This window comes from Hyperolius riggenbachi, chromosome 2 (genome assembly GCF_040937935.1).
Source record: "Hyperolius riggenbachi isolate aHypRig1 chromosome 2, aHypRig1.pri, whole genome shotgun sequence".
Classification (NCBI taxonomy): domain Eukaryota; kingdom Metazoa; phylum Chordata; class Amphibia; order Anura; family Hyperoliidae; genus Hyperolius; species Hyperolius riggenbachi.
The window spans coordinates 284,794,023-284,817,484 of record NC_090647.1 but is presented as its reverse complement, the minus strand read 5'-3'; the positions used below and the strand labels follow the sequence as shown (position 1 = coordinate 284,817,484).

The following is a 23,462-nucleotide window of genomic DNA, read 5'->3' as shown; positions in this document are numbered from 1 at the left end:
AATCGAGCCGCTAGCTCAATGCCGGCGCGTCCCCGCTTGTCCGCGTGGATCGATTCCCACTCGTCCCCGCAGGCAGTTCCTTATCAGCCACTCGTTTCTTTCATTGTCCGCCCACGGGCATCGAGCGCAGAGTCGATCCGCCGCGATGATCGGACAGGTTGAATATTATCAATCGAGCCATCAGCGGCTCGATTGATAACAACTATCGCGCCGTGTATGCCCAGCATTACATGCCTGTATCTAATTTACTAGGGTTCTCCAAGGCTAGAAACAGAAGAAAACTTGGTTAGCATATTTGAAACAACTCTCTAGTGTTCTCCAACCCTGTCCTCAGGGCCCACCAACAGTGTATGTTTTGTAGAACTTCACAGAGGAAGTTAATCAGCTCTGCTGAGACACTAATTACCTCACCGGTGCATGTTTGTGGTTTCCTGCAAAACATGTACTGTTGGTGGGCCTTGAGGACAGGGTTGGGGAACTGTGGTCTACACAATTTGGTGCCACATTTGCCAGATCAATGGCAAACAATAGGGAGGATTGCTAAAAGGTTAGAGGAAAAGCAGCTGTACCATTGCAGTCACATGCAGCTGCGGTAATACTTTGTTTTAATAATTAAAGCCTGCACATGACTGCTGTTTCACTAGCCATTCAGCAATTCTTTCAATGATTTGCTATGACAGAGGTGAGGTTTATACATTTTTTGCCACCTAATAGCAAACTATTTATTAAGTATCTTGACCAGACCTGAAGGATCATGCATGTTCTCCATTGTTATTAAGCTTTGAAAAAAAAATAGTAAATCAGATCTAATGACACATAACCTGGTAAAAAGAGCACTCATGGGCCCTTCACTAATACTACAGAACATGTCAGTTACACATCACCGTTTCATATGTCTGGGTGCAAAGGAAAACCTATAGATTGTGATCAAACCAGAGTGTCACAACCTGAAATGGTATGGGAAGCCATTCTGTGGGAGTCATCAGATACAGTGGCTTGCAAAAGTATTTGGCCCCCTTGAAGTTTTCCACATTTTGTCATATTACTGCCACAAACATGAATCAATTGTATTGAAATTCCACATGAAAGACCATTACAAAGTGGTGGACACGTGAGAAGTGGAACGAAAATCATACATGATTCCAAACATGTTTTACACATAAATAACTGCAAAGTGGCGTGTGCGTAATTATTCAGCCCCCTTTGGTCTGAGTGCAGTCAGTTGTCCATAGACATTGCCTGATGAGTGCTAATGACTAAATAGAGTACACCTGTGTGTAATCTAATGTCAGTACAAATACAGCTGCTCTGTGGCGGCCTCAGAGGTTGTGTAAGATAATATTGGAAGCAACAACACCATGAAGTCCAAAGAACACACCAGACAGGTCAGGGATAAAGTTATTGAGAAATTTATAGCAGGCTTAGGCTGCAAAAAGATTTCCAAAGCCTTGAACATCCTACGGAGCACTGTTCACGCGATCATTCAGAAATGGAAGGAGTATGGCACAACTGTACACCTACCAAGACTAGGCCGTCCACCTAAACTCACAGGCCGAACAAGGAGAGCGCTGATCAGAAATGCAGTCAAGAGGCCCATGGTGACTCTGGACGAGCTGCAGAGATCTACAGCTCAGGTGGGGGAATCTGTCTCAGTCTACGACAACTATTAGTCGTGCACTGCGCAAAGTTGGCCTTTATGGACGAATGGCAAAAAGAAAGCCATTGTTAACAGAAAATCATAAGAAGTCCTGTTTGCAGTTTGCCACAAGCCATGTGGGGGATACAGCAAATATGTGGAAGAAGGTGCTCTGGTCAGATGAGACCAAAACGGAACTTTTTGGACAAAATGACCCTAAACATAAAGCCAGGTCAACAATGGAATTGTTTAAAACAAAACATATCCATGTGTTAGAATGACCCAGTCAAAGTCCAGATCTAAATCCAATTAAGAGTCTGTGGCAAGATCTGAAAACTGCTGTCCACAAACGCTGTCCATCTAATCTGACTGAGCTAGAGCTGTTTTGCAAAGAAGAATGGGCAAGGATTTCAGTCTCTAGATGTGCAAAGCTGGTAGAGACATACCCTAAAAGACTGTCAGCTGTAATTGCAGCAAAAGGTGGTTCTACAATGTATTGACTCAGGGGGCTGAATAATTACGCACACCCCACTTTGCAGTTATTTATTTGTAAAAAAATGTTTGGAATCATGTATGATTTCCGTACCACTTCTCACATGTGCACCACTTTGTATTGGTCTTTCACATGGAATTTCAATACAATTGATTTATGTTTGTGGCAGTAATGTGACAAAATGTGGAAAACTTCAAGGGGGCTGAATACTTTTGCAAGCCACTGTACATCAGATTCACTGAGCAGTACATGGGCCATATTAAATGACCAATATTCCCATGTACTATGGATAAGAATGTCTATATGCATACTGCTTGAAGTAACCATGATACCAGTTCACACGGAGGTCTGGGGATATAAACAGCAGCCAAATGAATGGGCAGCGCTGGTACCTTTGTTTTCTGCCATTTAATGTTGTTCTTGCAAATGCTGTGCTTTTATCTCTATTTTTGAGTTGGTTGTCCAGTGCTTAGGTGATACTGAAAGCCACATGTAGCTTTCAGTGTCACTTTTCCATGTCTCCAGGAGGGAGTGAAAAACGCTGTATGCAAAAGCAGCTAAATGCGAACAAGATGCTAAGCAGAAGCCATTGTGAACTGGCACTTCCAATGGTTTTCCATTTACCAGATATAAACACAGTAGCATCGCTTAGGAGCTCTCGTCCCCAGTGTGAGTTTTACATGGGGTCCTCAAATGCTCTATACATAACAATTGATATGGAGCACCAAAACCTGCCAAGGACAACCACAGTGTCAGAGAGGTGTAGGCTGGGGAGGAGAACAGTTTATTAATGGCTATAACTAAACAAATCACATACTGCATAGAGGTGGTCATTTCCAGCTTAGTACCAATAAAAAGCTAATAAGGCAGTTGAAGGAGGGACCCTCTGGTCCAGGGGCCCTGCTGCGGTTGTTATCTCTGCATCCCCTATTGCTACACCACTGTATACATATGTTTATAGGAAGATCTGGAAAACAGTGTGCAAAGTATGTTTTCTACTTCTTGGTTAGAATGGGGACTTTTTCACAGTATTCTACTTCATACTGTTGGGTCTTTACATCAAGGTTTTATCAGTGCAAGCAGTATGCCATTATAGGTGTACAAAGGACAGCGCTGCAATAAAACTGTGGAAAAAGAGCCATTTATAAATCAATACCACAGATCACTGAATAGCAGAGGTCATGGTCAGGTTATGTGAAGGCATTCAGGAATTGACAGGGAACCATACTTAAAAAAGATTTACAGAAAGACACCACATAAAAGTAACATTTCCTGACTGAAATGAAAGCTAATATAGCTTTGTTTTGTAGGTGCTGCTTTGACTATACAGTATTAAAAGCTTTGAAAAAAGGTACAGACTGTCCATTGTTCTTCCCACTGCTTATAGATAAAGTAAATAGATCAGGGCAGATTGGCAGGTGATGCGCCCAGGAGATACTGTAGATTCCTCTCTAATTGAAATCTGATCAGAGACAGATCTACTCCTGCCATACACTGCAAATACATTTTTAATAGATTCAGCTTGAAATCTATATTAAAAAAATAAATCTATGGAACTGCTGCAATGCAGGGCCAACCAGCAGGCCTCCCAGGTCTACCCCCATGCCTCTGCAGAGTACTCACAGGGGATCACACCCACCTATCCGGCCAGCACACTCGCTCCTGTGTACTTCTTCAAACCCCCCATGCCTGTTCTCTGTCACCAGTCGCATGTTACAAAGGCTTGGCAGATGAGCTGTTTATCCATGGGATTGTACAAGGGACAAGGGGGCATGATCTGCGTATGGAGGAAAAAAGGTTTTGCCATCTATTTAGGAGGAGGTTCTTTACAGTAAGATTTGTTAAAATGTGGAGTATTTTACCACCCAAATTCTATATCTGCATTTAAAAGAGGTTTGGATGCCTTCCTTGCATTGAAAGACATCTGCAGCTATAATTACTAGTTAATTCCCAGCAAGGTTGATCCAGGGATTTTATTTGACTGCCACCTGTAGTCAGGAAGGAATTTTTCCCCTGATGCTAGGTACATACCATACAATTTTGTGTTAGATAGATGGTTCGATAGATAATTTCCGACATGTCCGATCTTATTTTTGTCCGATCTTATTTTCGATCGTTTTTCTGAATGATTTCTCATAGAAGTGAATAGAAATAGATAAGAAAAGATAACAGAATTGAATCTGAAATCGATCGGAAAAACGTATTGTGTGTACCCAGCATTAGAGGTTAATTGGCCCAAGACTTGTAAGGGTTTTTTTTTTTGCCTTTCCTGGATCAACTGAGATATGTGACGTTGCAGGAGAGAAAGATACCTAATGCTTACTTATTCATGTATTTTTTTCTGGTTGGAATCGATAGACGAATGTCTTTTTTCAACCAAACTAACAATGTAACTATGAGTGCGTACTCACGTAACACTCTGCCAGTTCATGGAGAATAGGCATCAGTATTGGGAGATGAAGACAGAAGGAAACAGGAGGGAGCGCGCTGGCTGGACAGGTGAGTGCGCTCCACTGCGAGTACTCTGCAGGGGCCTGAGGAGAGCACAGTTAATTGGGGGAAGACCTTAAAAGGCCACCAGCCCTGGCCAAGTGCCTAGTTTTTCTGCTATAGAAGGCCATAATCTATCGTCACACCCAGTTTTGAACTAACTACCATCCACCCCAATTGATAATTTTATTTGATTTTGGCCAGATCACAGTGATTGAATCTGCTGGGTGAAATAGATTAGGGTATGGGCACCATTATCAAAACCTGTGCAAGAAAAATTGGGAGTAAAACTGGAATGATGTAGGTGCAAAAGTGGAGCAGTTGATTTGAGCAACCAATCAGAAGCCACGGTGTGGGCATCAGTGTTTGCTCCAACTTTTCTAGCACTGGTTTTGAGAAATTTACCCCTGCATCTTGTATACAGCATCAGACGGCTCTTTGCACTTGTGTCTACTCATTATCCCTATGTGCTGGCCACAGATTTCATGCATTTATTAAACAATGAATTTTAAAAAACTATGACAAAAGAAACTATAGTTATCCTTTGAATGTTTTAATATATTGGACTTGATTCAATTCAATAACATTTTTCAGTTCCCTCATTCAATAAAATGATCACAAAAAAATCATAATTCATTGATCATTCTTAACGGTGTGATTTAAAAAAAAAACATAAATGCCATTGTTTTATTGGAATGCTAACCCCCATAACCCTCCCGAGGTCAGCCTCTGCAGCGGACGGGGGGACCAGGAGCCAGTGGCTGAGAGTGGAGCTGCAGCGTGGGACGTTGGCTGCCAGGGGCTAGAGAAAGCCCTGGGTAAGTAGATCTTTTTTTTTTTTTTTTCTAACGGAGCCTGGACATTCCCTTTAAGCACAACTGTAGCAAGAGTGTTATGGAGACTGCCATACTTATTTCCTTTTAAGCAATACCAGTTGCCTGGCCAGTTGTATACTTAACAGTATTCCAATTCCTAAAGGAATCCTGTAGTGAGAGGAATATGGGGGCTATTTTTTTTTTGTTCCCTTTTACAAAGTACCAGTTGCTTGGTCATCAAGCTGTAGAAATGGAATACGCATGCAGCCAGTAGACTTAGAACATTGATCTGCATGCTCCTTTTGGGTGACTGAGAAATAATAGAGGCAGAGGATTGGATCAGCACAACTTTCTAGTTCTGGGTCAGCAATGTAGAAACATTAGTGGCAAAAGATCAGTACAATAACCATGCAAGTGGTCTTTAAAATAGGTTGAAAATGACTACTTAGAATTCGTAATCACTTAAGGGGAACCTTAAGGGCTTGTAAGGGCGTTGTCACCTTTTTTTAAGTGCCGGCAATTTTCAAAATCCCCCTAAAAGCGCTTGTGCAATGATTCCCTATGAGAGTGTTCGCATCTGAGCAGTTCGATTATGATCCGCTCACCAAAGCGCTGCCTGTACCATTTTTGGGGCAATTCGCCTCAATGGAAGGTATAGTGAAATCGCAAAACGCTTGAAAAATCGCTTTGTATAGCAATTTCCCCAGCGCTTTTAAGAATAAATACATTGTATTTATTCTTTTCCGGGTCAAAGAGTTCACTTCCTCACTTGCGTCAGGAAGTGAAAAAACAAATCGCTCTGCAAAAGCGCTTAGAAAAGCGATTTACAAAAAAATTGAAGCACGTAGGTAAGCGGTGTGATTACATCTGTATTTTAAGGTCTAAAATAAAAAAAAACTGCAAACCTTTTTGACGCTAACATCCTGAACTAAACTTTGAGAATCCTTCATGAGGAGATGGACTAGACAAAAACCTGTCAGATATGTTAGATTTGTACTAGCTACTGCAAGTGACAGCGACATAGGGAGAAAAATAATATTCCTTGTTATCCTGGAACAAATTTAAATTTTATACGTATGTATACTCAAGTATTTTCAATTTTACAATATTTCGCAATAGTGGTCCTTTAACACAAGATCCATCATTGTGGCCCATTCTGGAAAATTATACTGTTAAATCAGTTGCTAAGAGCACATGGGTAGGCATATTTTGGGGACAATAATACCATACAATCCAATCATTATCATATGAAGGCACATCAAATATAATACCTGGCAGACCAAGCCCAAAAGTTTAATATGCATGTGTCTGTGAAAGTATATTTTTATGTGGTCTAGAGACAGACATGAATAAAATTAAAAAATAATAAAAATACTTACTCGAGTTTTCTAAATTTTTCATTCCCTCCAGCCACATACTGACCCCTGTTCATTAAGTCACCGAGTTGAGTCACACGGTGCCCATTTTGTGGGGTGTAGATACTGCGCACAGCTGTTGAAGATTGGATACTTGAGGTCACCTCATTTAAAAAAGCCTCAAAAGTCACAAACTGCTTCTCATTTACTACCATCCGGCGGCCATTGTGAAAAGGGTCTCCGTTTCTAAACACCATGACATTTTTGCCATGCGGGACCCCCTGTGTCCCCAAAGGGGAGGCCATCCTTGTCCAGCCGTGTGATAAAATTTAAAAAGTGATTGAAAAGCAACCGCCTCACAAAAAGATCTTCTCTACGTAGGCCAAAAGTTACATGTATATGACAGTACTATTTCTGTACTAAGCACACACTGTTCAAACACAGCTTTCCCTTCTCCCTGTCTATCATCTAGTTGCTGTGACTCTTTGTTGTTGCTAGGTAACCACTGTGTGTAGGAGAAGAGAGGAGGGTGCTCAGTTACAAGAGGCACACCCCCTGTACAAGAACTGCAGTACACTTTACCATTGATCCACATTTCTCTATAATCAGCTGACATCCCAGACTCCCCAGTCCAGTTTACACAGGTGCCGAGCTGGAAATTTAAGACACTAGAAACTCTCTGTACAGTACACTGTAACAAACAACCCTAATGTTTACAAACACTCACTACTAGGGCTCTTTCACACTAGGAGCTGATCCGTGCATTTTGACGGATCGCTCCCAGGATGCGGTAAGCAGGGCAATATGAAAGTCTATTGACTCATGTTACCTTTCACATTAGTCAAAGCTTTCCAGAGCGTTCTACTGTAACGCATCTGGGAGCTTTTAATCGTACACCACAAGCGTTTTCCCGTCGGGTGAATTAGAACTAGCGTCGCTGATCTGCATGACGCATCAACATCACGCCGTGGGTCATAATGCATGCACCAAATTGGATTCATGCATGCATTATCTAATGTGAAAGAGCCCTTAGCGTTAACGCTCGCATAGTCTTATTATCAAAGGTACTGTTGAAATCAAACCGTAAAAACTCCAGAACGGATCATATTATTCTAACTTGCTGCATGTATGCTTTACATTAATTTGTATGGTATAACGCACACAGTGTCCTGTGCAATTCACAAATATTTATAACGCATGTTAATGTTCCCATTAACGGTACAATTTTTTCATCAGATGTGATCTTTCGTGGCTATTTTTATGATCGAAAGTATTTGGATGGTAATTATCGATTGTTCCCAAAACAGGTCAATTAGGGCATTTTCTCTCTTCCAATTCAGTCGTAAAATCCAATATTTGGATCGATATACTTTTCTGGACCAATCAATCATAGAATCCTTTTACTCAGATTACATCAAATTGTACCATTAGCGGGCATTTTACATGCAGTATGGATCCAGCCAGCCCCGTTTCTAGGGGCGGGCAGCCCGGATGACCGCCAGGGGTGCAGTGAGGGGGGCGCAGTAAAGGAGGAGGGGAGCGGCAGCACATGGGACTCAGCCGTCAGAAGAGGGACCCGACTCCTCCATCCCTTTCCTGGAGTCCCCCTCCATGCTCCCCCCTCCATTTAAGAGATATCCAGCAGCGGTGGCGGGGTGTTAGCAATAACTCACCTTCCGGGCTCCAGGCAATGTTCACATGCTGCGAGGCTGCTCTCTCTGTGTACATCACCGCTCACAGGAAGTAGTACTTACACTACTTCCTGTGAGCAGTGATGTACACAGAGAGTGCAGCCCGGCGGCACGTGAACATCGCCTGGAGCCCGGAAGGTGAGTTATTGCCACCCCGCCGCTGCTGTTGGACATCTTTTCAATGGAGAGCGGAGCACGGAGGGGGGCCTGAGGAGAAGAAGGGAGGAGTCGGGTCTCTCTTCCCGTGGCAGATTCCCATGTGCGGCTGCTGCTCCCCCCTCCTGCTCTGTATTCTATGGCTGGCTAACCTATAGTGGTGGCACCTACAGTGGTTTGCAAAAGTATTCTGCCCCCTTGACGTTTTCCACATTTTGTCACATTACTTCCACAAACATGAATCAATTTTATAGGAATTCCACGTGAAAGACCAATACAAAGTGGTGTACACGTGAGAAGTGGAACGAAAATCATACATGATTCCAAACATTTTTTTTTACAAATAAATAACTGCAAAGTGGGGTGTGCGTAATTATTCAGCCCCCTTTGGTCTGAGTGCAGTCAGTTGTCCATAGACATTGCCTGATGAGTGCTAATGACTAAATAGAGTGCACCTATGTGTAATCTAATGTCAGTACAAATACAGCTGTTCTGTGACGACCTCAGAGGTTGTCTAAGAGAATATTGGGAGCAACAACACCATGAAGTCCAAAGAACACGCCAGACAGGTCAGGGATAAAGTTATTGAGAAATTTAAAGCAGGCTTTAGGCTACAAAAAGATTTCCAAAGCCTTGAACATCCCACAGAGCACTGTTCAAGCGATCATTCAGAAATGGGAGTATGGCACAACTGTAAACCTACCAAGACAAGGCCGTTCACCTAAACTCACAGGCCGAACAAGGAAAGCGCTGATCAGAAATGCAGTCAAGAGGCCCATGGTGACTCTGGACGAGCTGCAGAGATCTACAGCTCAGGTGGGGGAATCTGTCCATAGGACAACTATTAGTCGTGCACTGCACAAAGTTGGCCTTTATGGAAGAGTGGCAAGAAGAAATCCATTGTTAACAGAAAAGCATAAGAAGTCCCGTTTGCAGTTTGCCACAAGCCATGTGGGGGACACAGTAAATATGTGGAAGAAGGTGCTCTGGTCAGATGAGACCAAAATGGAACTTTTTGGCCAAAATGCAAAACGCCATGTGTGGCGGAAAACTAACACTGCACATCACTCTGAACACACCATCCCCACTGTTAAATATAGTGCTCTGGGGGTGCTTCTCTTCAGCAGGGACAGGGAAACTGGTCAGAGTTGATGGGAAGATGGATGGAGTCAAATACAGGGCAATCTTGGAAGAAAACTTCTTGGAGTCTGCAAAAAACTTGAGACTGGGGCAGAGGTTCACCTTCCAGCAGGGCAACGACCCTAAACATAAAGCCAAGGTCACAATGGAATGGTTTAAAACAAGACATATTCATGTGTTAGAATGGTCCATTCAAAGTCCAGATCTAAATCCAATCAAGAATCTGTGGCAAGATCTGAAAATTGCTGTTCACAAATGCTGTCCATCTAATCTGACTGAGCTGGAGCTGTTTTGCAAAGAAGAATGGGCAAGGATTTCAGTCTCTAGATGTGCAAAGCTGGTAGAGACATACCCTAAAAGACTGGCAGCTGTAATTGCAGCAAAAGGTGGTTCTACAAAGTATTGACTCAGGGGGCTGAATAATTACGCACACCCCAATTTGCAGTTTTTTTTTTTTTTTAAATGTTTGGAATCATGTATGATTTTTTGTTCCACTTCTCACATGTACACCACTTTGTATTGGTCTTTCATGTGGAATTCCAATAAAATTGATTCATGTTTGTCGCAGTAATATGACAAAGTGTGGAAAACTTCAAGGGGGCCGAATACTTTTGCAAACCACTGTATGGCTGACACAAAGTGGATGGGGTGTGTGAGCACCCAGGAGCAAAAGATACAAGAGAGAAAACAGGAGCCCAATGGTGAAGTATGTCAAAGTAACACAATATGTGGAAAGAATAAAGCAAAAGGTCTACTCATAAAGTTGGATTTTTAGGGGCAACTGACCACTGGCAGCAGGTGGAGACATGACTCTACTCTAGGTGGTCCGTCAGGATGTCGGCTGGTCGCTCTCCTTGATAAAAAGAAGCACTAGGCTTTTGTAAAAACACTGTGGCTAATGCTTATACCCCTTCAACGGGGGACGTTGAGGGGTAGATTTATCCCCTATATGCACCCATGGCTGGCTAACCAATACTCTGCCACCTATGGCTGGCTAATCAGTACTGGGCCACCTATTGCTGGCTACCTATACTGGGGGGCTAAATGTTGCATTGTAAATAACATTACGCAATTTTAACACGCTTGCCAATTTCGACCGCGTTTTCAGGCAAGCAATGCGACTCCACAAGGACATCAGGAGTACAAAGAATGTGCTGCCTAATGTCTTCAGCCATACATTGATGCATGGTTGCCGAGGAATTATTGAAAATGCATACAATGAATGGTAATCTAAACCACATGAGAAGAATTGCTTCAAAACACAAGTACAGAGCATTTTGACTGCACTTGTGTTTGACTGTATTCGCTTAAATACAGTGGTGTGAAAAACTATTTGCCCCCTTCCTGATTTCTTATTCTTTTGCATGTTTGTCACACTTAAATGTTTCTGCTCATCAAAAACCATTAACTATTAGTCAAAGATAACATAATTGAACACAAAATGCAGTTTTAAATGATGGTTGTTATTATTTAGTGAGAAAAAAAAACCTCAAAACCTACATGGCCCTGTGTGAAAAAGGAATTGCCCCCTGAACCTAATAACTGGTTGGGCCACCCTTAGCAGCAATAACTGCAATCAAGTGTTTGCGATAACTTGCAACGAGTCTTTTACAGCGCTCTGGAGGAATTTTGGCCCTCTCATCTTTGCAGAATTGTTGTAATTCAGCTTTATTTGAGGGTTTTCTAGCATGAACCGCCTTTTTAAGGTCATGCCACAACATCTCAATAGGATTCAAGTCAGGACTTTGACTAGGCCACTCCAAAGTCTTCATTTTGTTTTTCTTCAGCCATTCAGAGGTGGATTTGCTGGTGTGTTTTGGGTCATTGTCCTGCTGCAGCACCCAAGATCGCTTCAGCTTGAGTTGACAAACAGATGGCCGGACATTCTCCTTCAGGATTTTTTGATAGACAGTAGAATTCATGGTTCCATCTATCACAGCCCCAGACCATCACACTACCACCACCATATTTTACTGTTGGTATGATGTTCGTTTGCTGAAATGCTGTGTTACTTCTACGCCAGATGTAACGGGACATGCACCTTCCAAAAAGTTCAACTTTTGTCTCGTCGGACCACAAGGTATTTTCCCAAAAGTCTTGGCAATCATTGAGATGTTTTTTTAGCAAAATTGAGACAAGCCTTAATGTTCTTTTTGCTTAAAAGTGGTTTGGGCCTTGGATATCTGCCATGCAGGCCGTTTTTGCCCAGTTTCTTTCTTATGGTGGAATCGTGAGCACTGACCTTAATTGAGGCAAGTGAGGCCTGCAGTTCTTTAGATGTTGTCCTGGGGTCTTTTGTGGCCTCTCGGATGAGTTTTCTCTGCGCTCTTGGGGTAATTTTGGTCGGCCGGCCACTCCTGGGAAGGTTCATCACTGTTCCATGTTTTTGCCATTTGTGAATAATGGCTCTTACTGTGGTTCGCTGGAGTCCCAAAGCTTTAGAAATGGCTTTATAACCTTTACCAGACTGATAGATTTCAATTACAGTACTTTTGTTCTCATTTGTTCCTGAATTTCTTTGGATCTTGGCATGATGTCTAGCTTTTGAGGTGCTTTTGGTCTACTTCTCTGTGTCAGATAGCTCCTATTTAAGTGATTTCTTGATTGGAACAGGTGTGGCAGTAATCAGGCCTGGGGGTGACTACAGAAATTTAACTCAGGTGTGATAAACCACAGTTAAAGGGACTCCGAGCAGTGCAGAAACTATGGAAAGATGCACATCATTTTAAAGCTCTCTTTCTCCTCTTTCTAATGATATATAAACCACCACCCTACGCCTTTTAGTTTTCGCTATTTTCGCGATTGAAATTGCCGCGGCCGCGATTTCGATCGCGAAAATAGAGAAAACTAAAAGGCGTAGGGCAACGATGTAGGTGTCGTCAGAAAGAGGAGAAAGAGAGCTTTAAAATGATATCCATCAAGCCATAGTTATATTGTATTACACAGGGCGACTTTTTGTCAAAGTCAGCAGCTGCATTCAGCAGAATGGAGCTGCTGACACTGGGGAAAGTGTCGTCCTGTGTAATACAATATAACTATGGCTTGATGGATATCATTTTAAAGCTCTCTTTCTCCTCTTTCTGACGACACCTAAATCGTTGCCCTACACCTTTTAGTTTTCTCTATTTTCGCGACCGAAATCGCGGTCGCGGCAATTTCAATCGCGAAAATAGCGAAAACTAAAAGACGTAGGGTGGTGGTTTATATATCATTGGAAAGAGGAGAAAGAAAGCTTTAAAATGATATGCATCTTTCCATAGTTTCTGCACTGCCCGGAGTCCCTTTAAGTTACTTTTTAACAAGGGGGGCAATCACTTTTTCACACAGGGCCATGTAGATTTGGAGTTTTTTTCTCACTAAATAATAAAAACCATCATTTAAAACTGCATTTTGTGTTCAATTATGTTATCTTTGACTAATAGTTAATGGTTTTTGATGAGCAGAAACATTTAAGTGTGACAAACATGCAAAAGAATAAGAAATCAGGAAGGGGGCAAACAGTTTTTCACACCACTGTAGAAGCTTATGTGACATGATGGACATGTGTGTGTACAGTGAATAGCACACAAATATGCTGTGATGCTTTTCTTCGTTCTCTGCCTGAAAGAGTTAATATTCAGCTATGCAACAGTTTTTCTCCAAGTCAGACTATAGCTCCCTGACAAGGGATTACAGCCATAAAATACTTTGCTCTCACAAGCCCAGTTCTCTGCCAGGAGAGAATACATAAAATATGGAAACGATCGTGTAAATGACAGTTTACACGATCATGGTGTAAAGCTTTACAAATTATGCAAAAGTGGAATGGGGTATACGTATACCTTCAACATTTACAAAGGAAAGGGCAGCCTTAGACAACCTGCTGGATGCCCTCCCTACATGGGTGCAAGGGAAAAAATTGTGGTGGACTTAATCGACCGTTTACTACACCTAGTAGTGTACTTCGACAATTATTATTCCAGCATCCTAATGTTCAAGTTTTTGTACTCTGCTCAGACAGCAGTCTACGGTACTGTAAGGGCAAACAGAAAGGGCCTGTCACCACAGGTACTGAGCAAAAGACTAAATAGGGAGGAGTCTTACAGTAACCGCAGCGCTGAGCTCTTTGCCCTTAAAGAGAACCCGAGGTGGGATTTAATTATGTTAGTGGGACACGGAGGCTGGTTGTGCACACTAACACCAGCCTCTGTTGCCCCATGGTGTGCCTCCAGGACCCCCCTGCGTGCTGCTATACCCTCTGCAGTGCTAGCGACACACAGCGTGTGTAGGACACCGAGTGCAGTATTTAAACAGCACTGTACGCCATTTCTCATAGGACTTCCAACTTAGCAGCAATCTTTTTTTATTTCGCCTTGGGAGAGTAAGTATATACCTTGTTTATGTGTGCCATTTAGGGAATGTTTCACAATAGCTATGTTACTTGTTGCGGGGGCCCTCTAGATTTGGAACCATATCACAATATGGTGGTATACGCAGTTTTATCTGTATGTGGATTTACTCTTATTTGTTTGATGGCTCATGCTGTTGCCGTATATATGAGGGGTTGCATCATAATATTGTGATATACATATGGCGTGTGGATTTACCCTGATATATTTTGATGGCACATGTTGTTGCCGCATATATGAGGGGTTGCATTGTGATATTATGGTGGACATGGATCCGCCCTGTCTTAGGGGGATTATTCTGGGCACTATATGTTGAGCCATAAACCTATTTGTTATAGTTTTTTTGATATTTTTTGTATGCATTTTTTCCAGACCGTTTTTGTGCATTTGGTGAGCTCAGATGCCTGTTCTTTATATATGTTACGGCCAGAACCTCTAGTTCTGGCCGGCCACTTCGGGTTCTGGCCGGCCAATGCGCGAAGTGGCCGCTGCGCTGCGGCCAATGTTAGAAATGGATTGATTCCTCTGAGGTTAATGTATCTTCTGGCCGCAGCGCAGCGGCCAAACGTATAACAACTTCGTTAATTTATTGCAATTCAGCCGGCGGCAATGTAACAATTCAAGCCGCCGGCTTTTTCTCTGCCTCTCTCTCCTCCCTCCCGCCTCTCTCGCTCTTCTATGGGCAGCCGGCGGGGACACGCGTGTCCCCCCGGAGTCGTTCGTCGTGGCAGGGGAATCCTGCCGTTCTTGCAGAGCGGGTGCTGGCAGAAGCGATGTCTGCAGCCTCCCCGCTCTGCTGCCCTGGCGCCACGAACGACTCTCGGGGACACGCATGTCCCCGCCGGCTGCCCATAAGAGGAGAGAGAGAGGCAGAGAAAAAGCCGGTGGCTTGAATTGTTACATTGCCGCCGGCTGAATTGCAATAAATTAACGATGTTGTGATACGTTTGGCCGCTGCGCTGCGGCCAGAAGATACATTAACCTCAGAGGAATCAATCCATTTCTAACATTGGCCGCAGCGCAGCGGCCACTTCGCACATTGGCCGGCCAGAACCCGAAGTGGCCGGCCAGAACTAGAAGTGGCCAAACTTCGGGTTCTGGCCGTAACATATACATCTGGCCTTTGTGCCTCTTGATTGAGCCATACAGGTTTGTACTCCTTATGTTCTGCATTATATATCATTCATTTTCTTAAAGTGCTTTGTTTGATATTTGATGACTTGGTATCTTAAGGTCTGTTCTTGTTTCTTACCTAAGATTTCATGCAGCTTTCGGTGTTATCCTTCAGGCATGTGCATGGACTGATATTTACTAGTCCATGATGCAAGCCTCTATGGCTGCTGGCTTTCTAACAGATTTCTTTTTTCCACTTGTTGTGGAGAGTTATTCCTTTGGTCTTTTGGTGGAAGCCTTGTAGCATCTATCTCTGGTCTTCTAGGGTCTGAACTTTACAACTTAACACTTATCCTGATTGGTATGTTGGTTCATAGAATTTGTGTGAACCAGGTGTGATATATACCATCAATCATCTTTGTGGGTCTTCTTTCTCTTTTTAAGATGTTTGCATGGAATTGTGATTTGAATGTATGTTTTTTCCTTTGCTGTTTATTTATTTTAGAATTTTTGTGTTGCAGCCTGATGAAGGGCACATATATTGTATAGAGAGCCCGAAACGAACATGTGTCGTTGCCTTTGAAACACAACATCTATTTAATCACTTAACGACCGCCCCCAGCCGATGGGCGGCGGCAAAGTCCGGGCCCAAACGACCGTAATACGCCCATCGGCGGGGGCGGCATCAGCGGTGGCTGTGCGGCGATCGCGTCATCAATGACGCGATCGCCGCCGGCAATAGGCTCCGCCCACCCTACTCGGAAACCCGCCGGCCAATCAGCAGCGCCGGCGGGTTTCAAACTTGCGCGATCTGGCCAATCAGAGTGTATAATACACTTTGTTATTGTAACAAAGTGTATTATACTGGCTGCCTCCTCCGCTGATGGTCACTCGTCGTGCGACCATCAGAGAGGACGGCAGCCCTGCTGATAAGTATATAAACACACTCTTTTACCTACACAGACCCCCCGATCGACCACCCCAGCCCTCAGAACCCCCCCTGACCACCCCAGCACACCACTGCTAGCACTCCACCACCCACCTAAAAACCCATCAATCACTCCCTGTCACTATCTAGGGACGCTATCCCCTAGGGTAGGTCCCTAACTGCCCCCTAGGGTACCCTGATCACCCTCCCTACCCTCAGATCCCCCCCAGACCACCCCCCTGTATACTGTATACGTTTGTATACAGCTGCCTTACCCACTGATCACCTGTCTATCACCTGCTTATCACCTGCCTATCACCCCTTGTCACCACCACCCATCAGAGCAGACCCTAAACTGTCCCTTGGGGGCACCTGATCACCCACCCAGACCCTCAGATTGCCCTCAGCCCCCCCCCCCCCCTGCTGATAACCTCCCCAGTGCATTGTTTACATCTATTCTCCCCTGTAATCCCTCACTGATCTATCGTCACCCCCTGTGTCTGCCACCCACCAGATCAGGACCCAGTCTGCCCCGTGCGGACACCTAGTCAACCCCCCACACCCTCTGATCGCCCTCAGACCCCCCCCCCCTCCCAATCACCTTCCCAGTGCATTGTAATTGTTTGTGCTGTAATTGCATTTGATTGTGCTGACATTCAATTTCATTGTGCTGACATTCAATTTGATTGTGCTGTAATTGTATTTGATTGTCCCGTGATTGGCTTTGATTGGCCTGTGATTGGCTTTGATTGGCCTGTGATTGGCCTGTGATTGGCTTTGATTGGCCTGTGATTGGCTTTGATTGTCCCGTGATTGGCTTTGATTGTCCCGTGATCGGCTTTGTCCCGCGATTGGCTTTGATTGTGCCGTGATTGGTTTGATCGGCCTGTGATTGGCTTTGATTGTCCCGTGATTGGCTTTGATTGTCCCGTGAATTGAGTGCCCTGTGATTGGCCTGCGATTGCCTTTGATTGTCCTGTGATTGTTTCTGATTGCCTCTGATTCCCCACTCACCACCACCCCCCTGTCACTATCCTAGTGATCTAAAAACAGTGATCAGTGAAAACTGTCACTTTTTTAGTATCACTAGTGTTAGCAGTTAGGCCAGTTAGCTAGGCCCCTTTGTAAGTGTCAGTTAGTGCTCAGCCCACTGCACCACAGTCACTAATTAGCGTCATCACTGTCGCTAATCAACATTGGTACTATATAGTATCTGTAAGTGATCATTACTGATCGCAGTCAGATCTATTAGGGTCACTAGGATCCACACAAAAAAACGCAGTGTTTGCCCGATCAGGCCTGCATGGAAGTTGAAACTGGTTCGGTGGCACGTGCAGTAAGATCCCAGTCGCAGCCACCAAGAAGACGGGCCCGTACTACCCCTAATTTACCAGAGGTGCTGGCAAGCCCAAATTGGCAATCCCCTGATTCCTCCGCACCCGTACTTCCCCCTTTCACCGCCCAGTCTGGAGTCCAGGTGGAGACAGATAATCTAGGATCGGCCCTAGACTTTTTCTATCTGTTCTTCACCCAGGATCTCTTGGACTTAATTGTGGCAGAGACCAACCGTAAGGCCACACAATATATAACCGTCAATCCGGAAAAGTTCCTTGCCCAGCCTTTTCGGTGGAAACCAGTCCAAGTTTCCGAAATGAAAATTTTTTTGGGCCTTCTCCTTCACACGGGACTAGTAAAGCAGAATGTGTTGCGGTCTTATTGGTCTACGGACCCAGCACATCATGTTCCCCTGTACTCTGCTGCCATGTCCAGGACACGATTTGAGAACATCCTGCGCTTCCTGCACTTCAATGACAACGAAACCTGTCATCGAAGTGACCACCCTGCTTTTGACCGGCTCCACAAAATTCGACCCCTCATAGACCACCTGTCATCCAGATTTGCAGATGCTTATACCCCTGACCAGGACATCTGCGTAGACGAGTCCCTCATACGCTTTACCGGGCGCCTTCGCATCAAACAGTACATCCCAAACAAGCGCGCCCGGTATGGGGTGAAACTGTATAAGCTCTGTGAAAGGGCCACAGGCTATACATCTTATTTTAGGGTCTATGAGGGAAAAGACTCAAAATTGGAGCCGGTCGGATGCCCTGACTACCTGGGGAGCAGTGGAAAGGTTGTGTGGGACTTGGTGTCACCCTTGTTCCAGAAGGGGTACCATCTTTTTGTGGACAATTATTACACAAGTGTGGCCCTCTTTCAGCACTTAAAAATAGAAAAAATCCGATGCTGTGGCACCGTGCGGCCTAGTCGCCGGGGCTTCCCCCAACGGCTCATTACCACCAGACTTCAACGGGGGCAGAGGGCCGCCTTGTGTGCTGACGACCTGCTCGCGGTGAAATGGAAGGACAAGAGGGAGGTTTACTTCCTGTCCACCATTCACGCAGACACGACAGTTGAAATTCAACGGCGAACTCAGGTCATTGAAAAACCCCTTGTCGTCCACGAGTATAATACTAACATGGGAGGGGTGGACTTCAATGACCAGAGGTTAGCGCCCTATTTAGTTGCCCGAAAAACAAGACGCTGGTATAAAAAAGTGTCTTTTTACCTCATTCAATTGGCAATTTACAACAGCTTTGTTCTCTACAGTAAGGCTGGGAGAACTGGCTCGTTTATTCAATTTAATAAACAGATCGTGATGGAACTCCTGTATCCAGGAGGTGCCGTGGCCCAACCCCAAGATGCAACTAGCCGGCTGCATGGAAGGCATTACGCCTATCCAATTCCGACTACCCCAGGTCAACGAATCCGAAGAAAACGCTGTCGTGTCTGCAGCAGGGCTGGAATAAGGCGTGACACCACTGTTTATTGTCCCACCTGTCCTGACCAGCCTGGCCTATGCCTAGGGGAGTGTTTTGAGAGGTACCATGAGCAGGTACACTATTAGAGAGTAGGGAACTCCACACACAGCGGTAGGCACACAAGGGTCTCTCCGTGCTATTTCACACTGCTGCGATGCGTTAGGGCAAAATGCCTAGCAAAAGTCACACTTTGCGGTCCCCCCCTACGCCGGAAGTGCTTGACTTAACGCTAGTGCATGCCTACGTTACTGCGTGGCTTCTGTGGCAATATCGATCGGCGCGGAAGTCATGTTAGTCTATGGCGACGCAGTTCATTACTAGGCCGAATGCTACTCTTGTGGTATTGCCTGAAGGTCTGTTTTGGACGATACGGTGCGGCGGGCTTGACCCACCGGATATGTCAATATGCAGTGTGAAACCAAACATCGGGTTTCCAGAGACCCTAATACACAGGGCTGCCAGAAACCTCTCCTTTCACTTGGGACAAATTGCGTAATGTATTTCGCCACAACTCTGTGCGATTTGCACTTCGCACATTGTTCCATGGGGGAGGAGAGGTTTGTCCTCGGGAGGTAAGTTAAAAAAAAACAAAAAACAGGTAAGCAAAGAAGTTAATGTTTGGTTTGCAATGTTAAGTTTTTTATTAAAAAAGTTCAAAGGTTATTAATGTTAATGAAGTAATTGCTTTGCTGCTTGCTTGTTTTTTGGGGGTTTTTTTTCTCTTTTTCCATCCAATAACCTTCCAGGTGGACCGAGCGAACGACTAACCAGCTGCAGTACTGATGGTGCATCCTGACAGAACGTTGCGCGTCTGTCAGCTTACACACAAGTCGGTGCATGCAGCGCTGCAGGACGAGATTTCTCCTCCGCAGTCAAAAAGATACGTTTACCGAGGCATATGGGCCGAGGAGTGGTGTTGGGGATTCATATGTTTTGGCAAACACTTTGTATCAAAAAAGAACTCTGGCAATGATTTGTTCATCCACATCGATCGGTGTGAATGGATAAATCAGGTTTGCCAGGGCATACGAGCTGGTGGGTTTGGATTTTTGGGGCGGCAGCTCCTATGTCCTGGCAGACGCCTTCCCCTCCTTTTTGTATTGTTTTGTCTTTTTTTCTATCCAGACCGACCAATCAGCTGCAGCACTGATGGTGCATCCTGACAGAACATTGCGCGTCTGTCAGCTTACACACAAGTCGGTGCATGTAGCGCTGCAGGACGAGATTTCTCCTCCGCAGTCAAAAAGATATGTTTGCCGAGGCATATGGGCCGAGGAGTGGTGTTGGGGATTCATATGCTTTGGCAAACACTTTGTATCAAAAAAGAACTCTGGCAATGATTTGTTCATCCACATCGATCAGTGTGAATGGATAAATCAGGTTTGCCAGGGCATACGAGCTGGTGGGTTTGGATTTTTGGGGCGGCAGCTCCTATGTCCTGGCAGACGCCTTCCTTTTGTCACAAGTTAGCGGAAATTGATTTTAATTGTTTTTTCCCACAAAGTGTCATGTTCCGCTAACTTGTGACAAAAAATAAAATCTTCTATGAACTCACCATACTCCTAACGGAATACCTTGGGGTGTCTTCTTTCTAAAATGGGGTCATTTGTGGGGTTCCTATACTGCCCTGGCATTTTAGGGGCCCTAAACCGTGAGGAGTAGTCTGAAAATCAAATTCCGCAAAATGACCTGTGAAATCCTAAAGGTACTCATTGGACTTTGGGCCCTTTAGCGCAGTTAGGGTGCAAAAAAGTGCCACACATGTGGTATTGCCGTACTCGGGAGAAGTAGTATAATGTGTTTGGTGGTGTATTTTTACACATACCCATGCTGGGTGGGAGAAATACCTCTGTAAATGACAATCTTTTGATTTTTTTTACACACGATTGTCCACTTACAGAGTTATTTCTCCCACCCAGCATGGGTATGTGTAAAAATACACCCCAAAACACATTATACTACTTCTCCCGAGTACGGCAATACCACATGTGTGGCACTTTTTTGCACCCTAACTGCGCTAAAGGGCCCAAAGTCCAATGAGTACCTTTAGGATTTCACAGGTCATTTTGCGGAATTTGATTTCCAGACTACTCCTCACGGTTTAGGGACCCTAAAATGCCAGGGCAGTATAGGAACCCCACAAATGACCCCATTTTAGAAAGAAGACACCCCAAGGTATTCAGTTAGGAGTATGGGGAGTTCATAGAAGATTTTATTTTTTTGTCACAAGTTAGCGGAAATTGATTTTAATTGTTTTTTTCCACAAAGTGTCATGTTCCGCTAACTTGTGACAAAAAATAAAATCTTCTATGAACTCACCATACTCCTAACGGAATACCTTGGGGTGTCTTCTTTCTAAAATGGGGTCATTTGTGGGGTTCCTATACTGCCCTGGCATTTTAGGGGCCCTAAACCGTGAGGAGTAGTCTTGAAACCAAATGTTGCAAAATGACCTGTGAAATCCTAAAGGTACTCATTGGACTTTGGGCCCTTTAGCGCAGTTAGGGTGCAAAAAAGTGCCACACATGTGGTATCGCCGTACTCGGGAGAAGTAGTATAATGTGTTTTGTGGTGTATTTTTACACATACCCATGCTGGGTGGGAGAAATAACTCTGTAAATGGACAATTGTGTGTAAAAAAAATGAAAAAATTGTCATTTACAGAGATATTTCTCCCACCCAGCATGGGTATGTGTAAAAATACACCCCAAAACACATTATACTACTTCTACTGAGTACGGCAATACCACATGTGTGGCACTTTTTTGCAGCCTAACTGCGCTAAGGGGTCCAAAGTCCAATGAGCACCTTTAGGCTTTACAGGGGTGCTTACAATTTAGCACCCCCAAAATGTCAGGACAGTAAACACACCCCACAAATGACCCCATTTTGAAAAGTAGACACTTCAAGGTATTCAGAGAGGGGCATGGTGAGTCCGTGGCAGATTTCATTTTTTTTTTGTCGCAAGTTAGAAGAAATGGAAACTTTTTTTTTTTTCTTTTTTTTGTCACAAAATGTCATTTTCCGCTTACTTGTGACAAAAAATAATATCTTCTATGAACTCACTATGCCTCTCAGTGAATACTTTGGGATGTCTTCTTTCCAAAATGGGGTCATTTGGGGGGTATTTATACTATCCTAGAATTCTAGCCCCTCATGAAACATGACAGGGGGTCAGAAAAGTCATAGATGCTTGAAAATGGGAAAATTCACTTTTTGCACCATAGTTTGTAAACGCTATAACTTTTACCCAAACCAATAAATATACACTGAATGGGGTTTTTTTTTATCCAAAACATGTTTGTCCACATTTTTCCCGCTGCATGTATACAGAAATTTTACTTTATTTGAAAAATGTCAGCACAGAAAGTTAAAAAAATCATTTTTTTGCCAAAATTCATGTCTTTTTTGATGAATATAATAAAAAGTAAAAATCGCAGGAGCAATCAAATAGCACCAAAAGAAAGCTTTATTAGTGACAAGAAAAGGAGGTAAAATTCATTTAGGTGGTAGGTTGTATGAGCGAGCAATAAACCTTGAAAGCTGCAGTGGTCTGAATGGAAAAAAAGTGCCTGGTCCTTAAGGGGTAGAAAGACTGTGGTCCTGAAGTGGTTAAGGATACAATCAAGCCAAGCCAGATTACAGCATTACCAGTTTCATCAGTTTCAATTTCTTGATGCTTTTTGATATATTATTGATTATATGGAGATCAATTATGTGGAATTGAAGAAACCATTTTAATGTTTTTTGATATGTGTTAATAAAGTTTTTCTACAAAGTTTTGATACTATAAGACTGCACTCTTCTTCCTCATCTTTGAACCTGAGTCCGTTCTATAACGTAACTGACACACAGCGTGTCGCCAGCACAATGTTTACCTATGCGGTGTCAGTCAGCACCGCTCCCCCGCCTCCTCAATATCGGCGCTACCCGCCCGCGTCCCTTCCCTCCAATCAGCGGGAGGGAAGGGACGCGGGCGGGTAGCGCCGATACAGAGGAGGCGGGGGAGCGGCGCTAACAGACACGGCACTGGTAAACATTGTGCTGGCGACACGCTGTGTGTCGCTAGCACTGCGGGGGGTATAGCGGCGCGCAGGGGGGTCCTGGAGGCACACGAGGCAACAGAGGCTGGTGTTAGTGTGCACAACCAGCCTCTGTGCCCCACTAACATAAGTAAATCCCACCTCGGGTTCTCTTTAAAGAGAATATGAAGGAAGAAGTATATGGAGGCTGCCATATTTATTTCCTTTTAAAAAGGGGTTCTGTGAAGGGGTTAAAAAAACGAAAACCGACACTTACCTGGGGCTTCTATCGGCCCCCTGCAGCTGTTATGTACCACACCGTCCTCCTACGATCCTTGGTTCCCCGCCAGCAGTCCCGGTCTTAAATGCGTCTAACTAGACGAATAGTACTCGCTCCCGCGCGCATCATCGGG

The 23,462-nt window shown here is 44.2% G+C and overlaps 1 protein-coding gene across 2 annotated transcripts in view; it reads right to left on the bottom strand.

Moving 5' to 3' along the window:
* DCDC2B (doublecortin domain containing 2B) overlaps positions 1-7,297 on the bottom strand; it is a 51,012-nt gene extending 43,715 nt beyond the window's left edge. For both annotated transcript variants that reach the window (XM_068268889.1, XM_068268888.1), the window contains exon 1: positions 6,814-7,297. In XM_068268889.1, coding sequence (XP_068124990.1) covers positions 6,814-7,094 — 281 coding nt within the window. In that variant the 5' untranslated portion in view covers positions 7,095-7,297. The remainder of the gene's footprint in view (positions 1-6,813) is intronic.
* Positions 7,298-23,462: the final 16,165 nt, after the last annotated feature.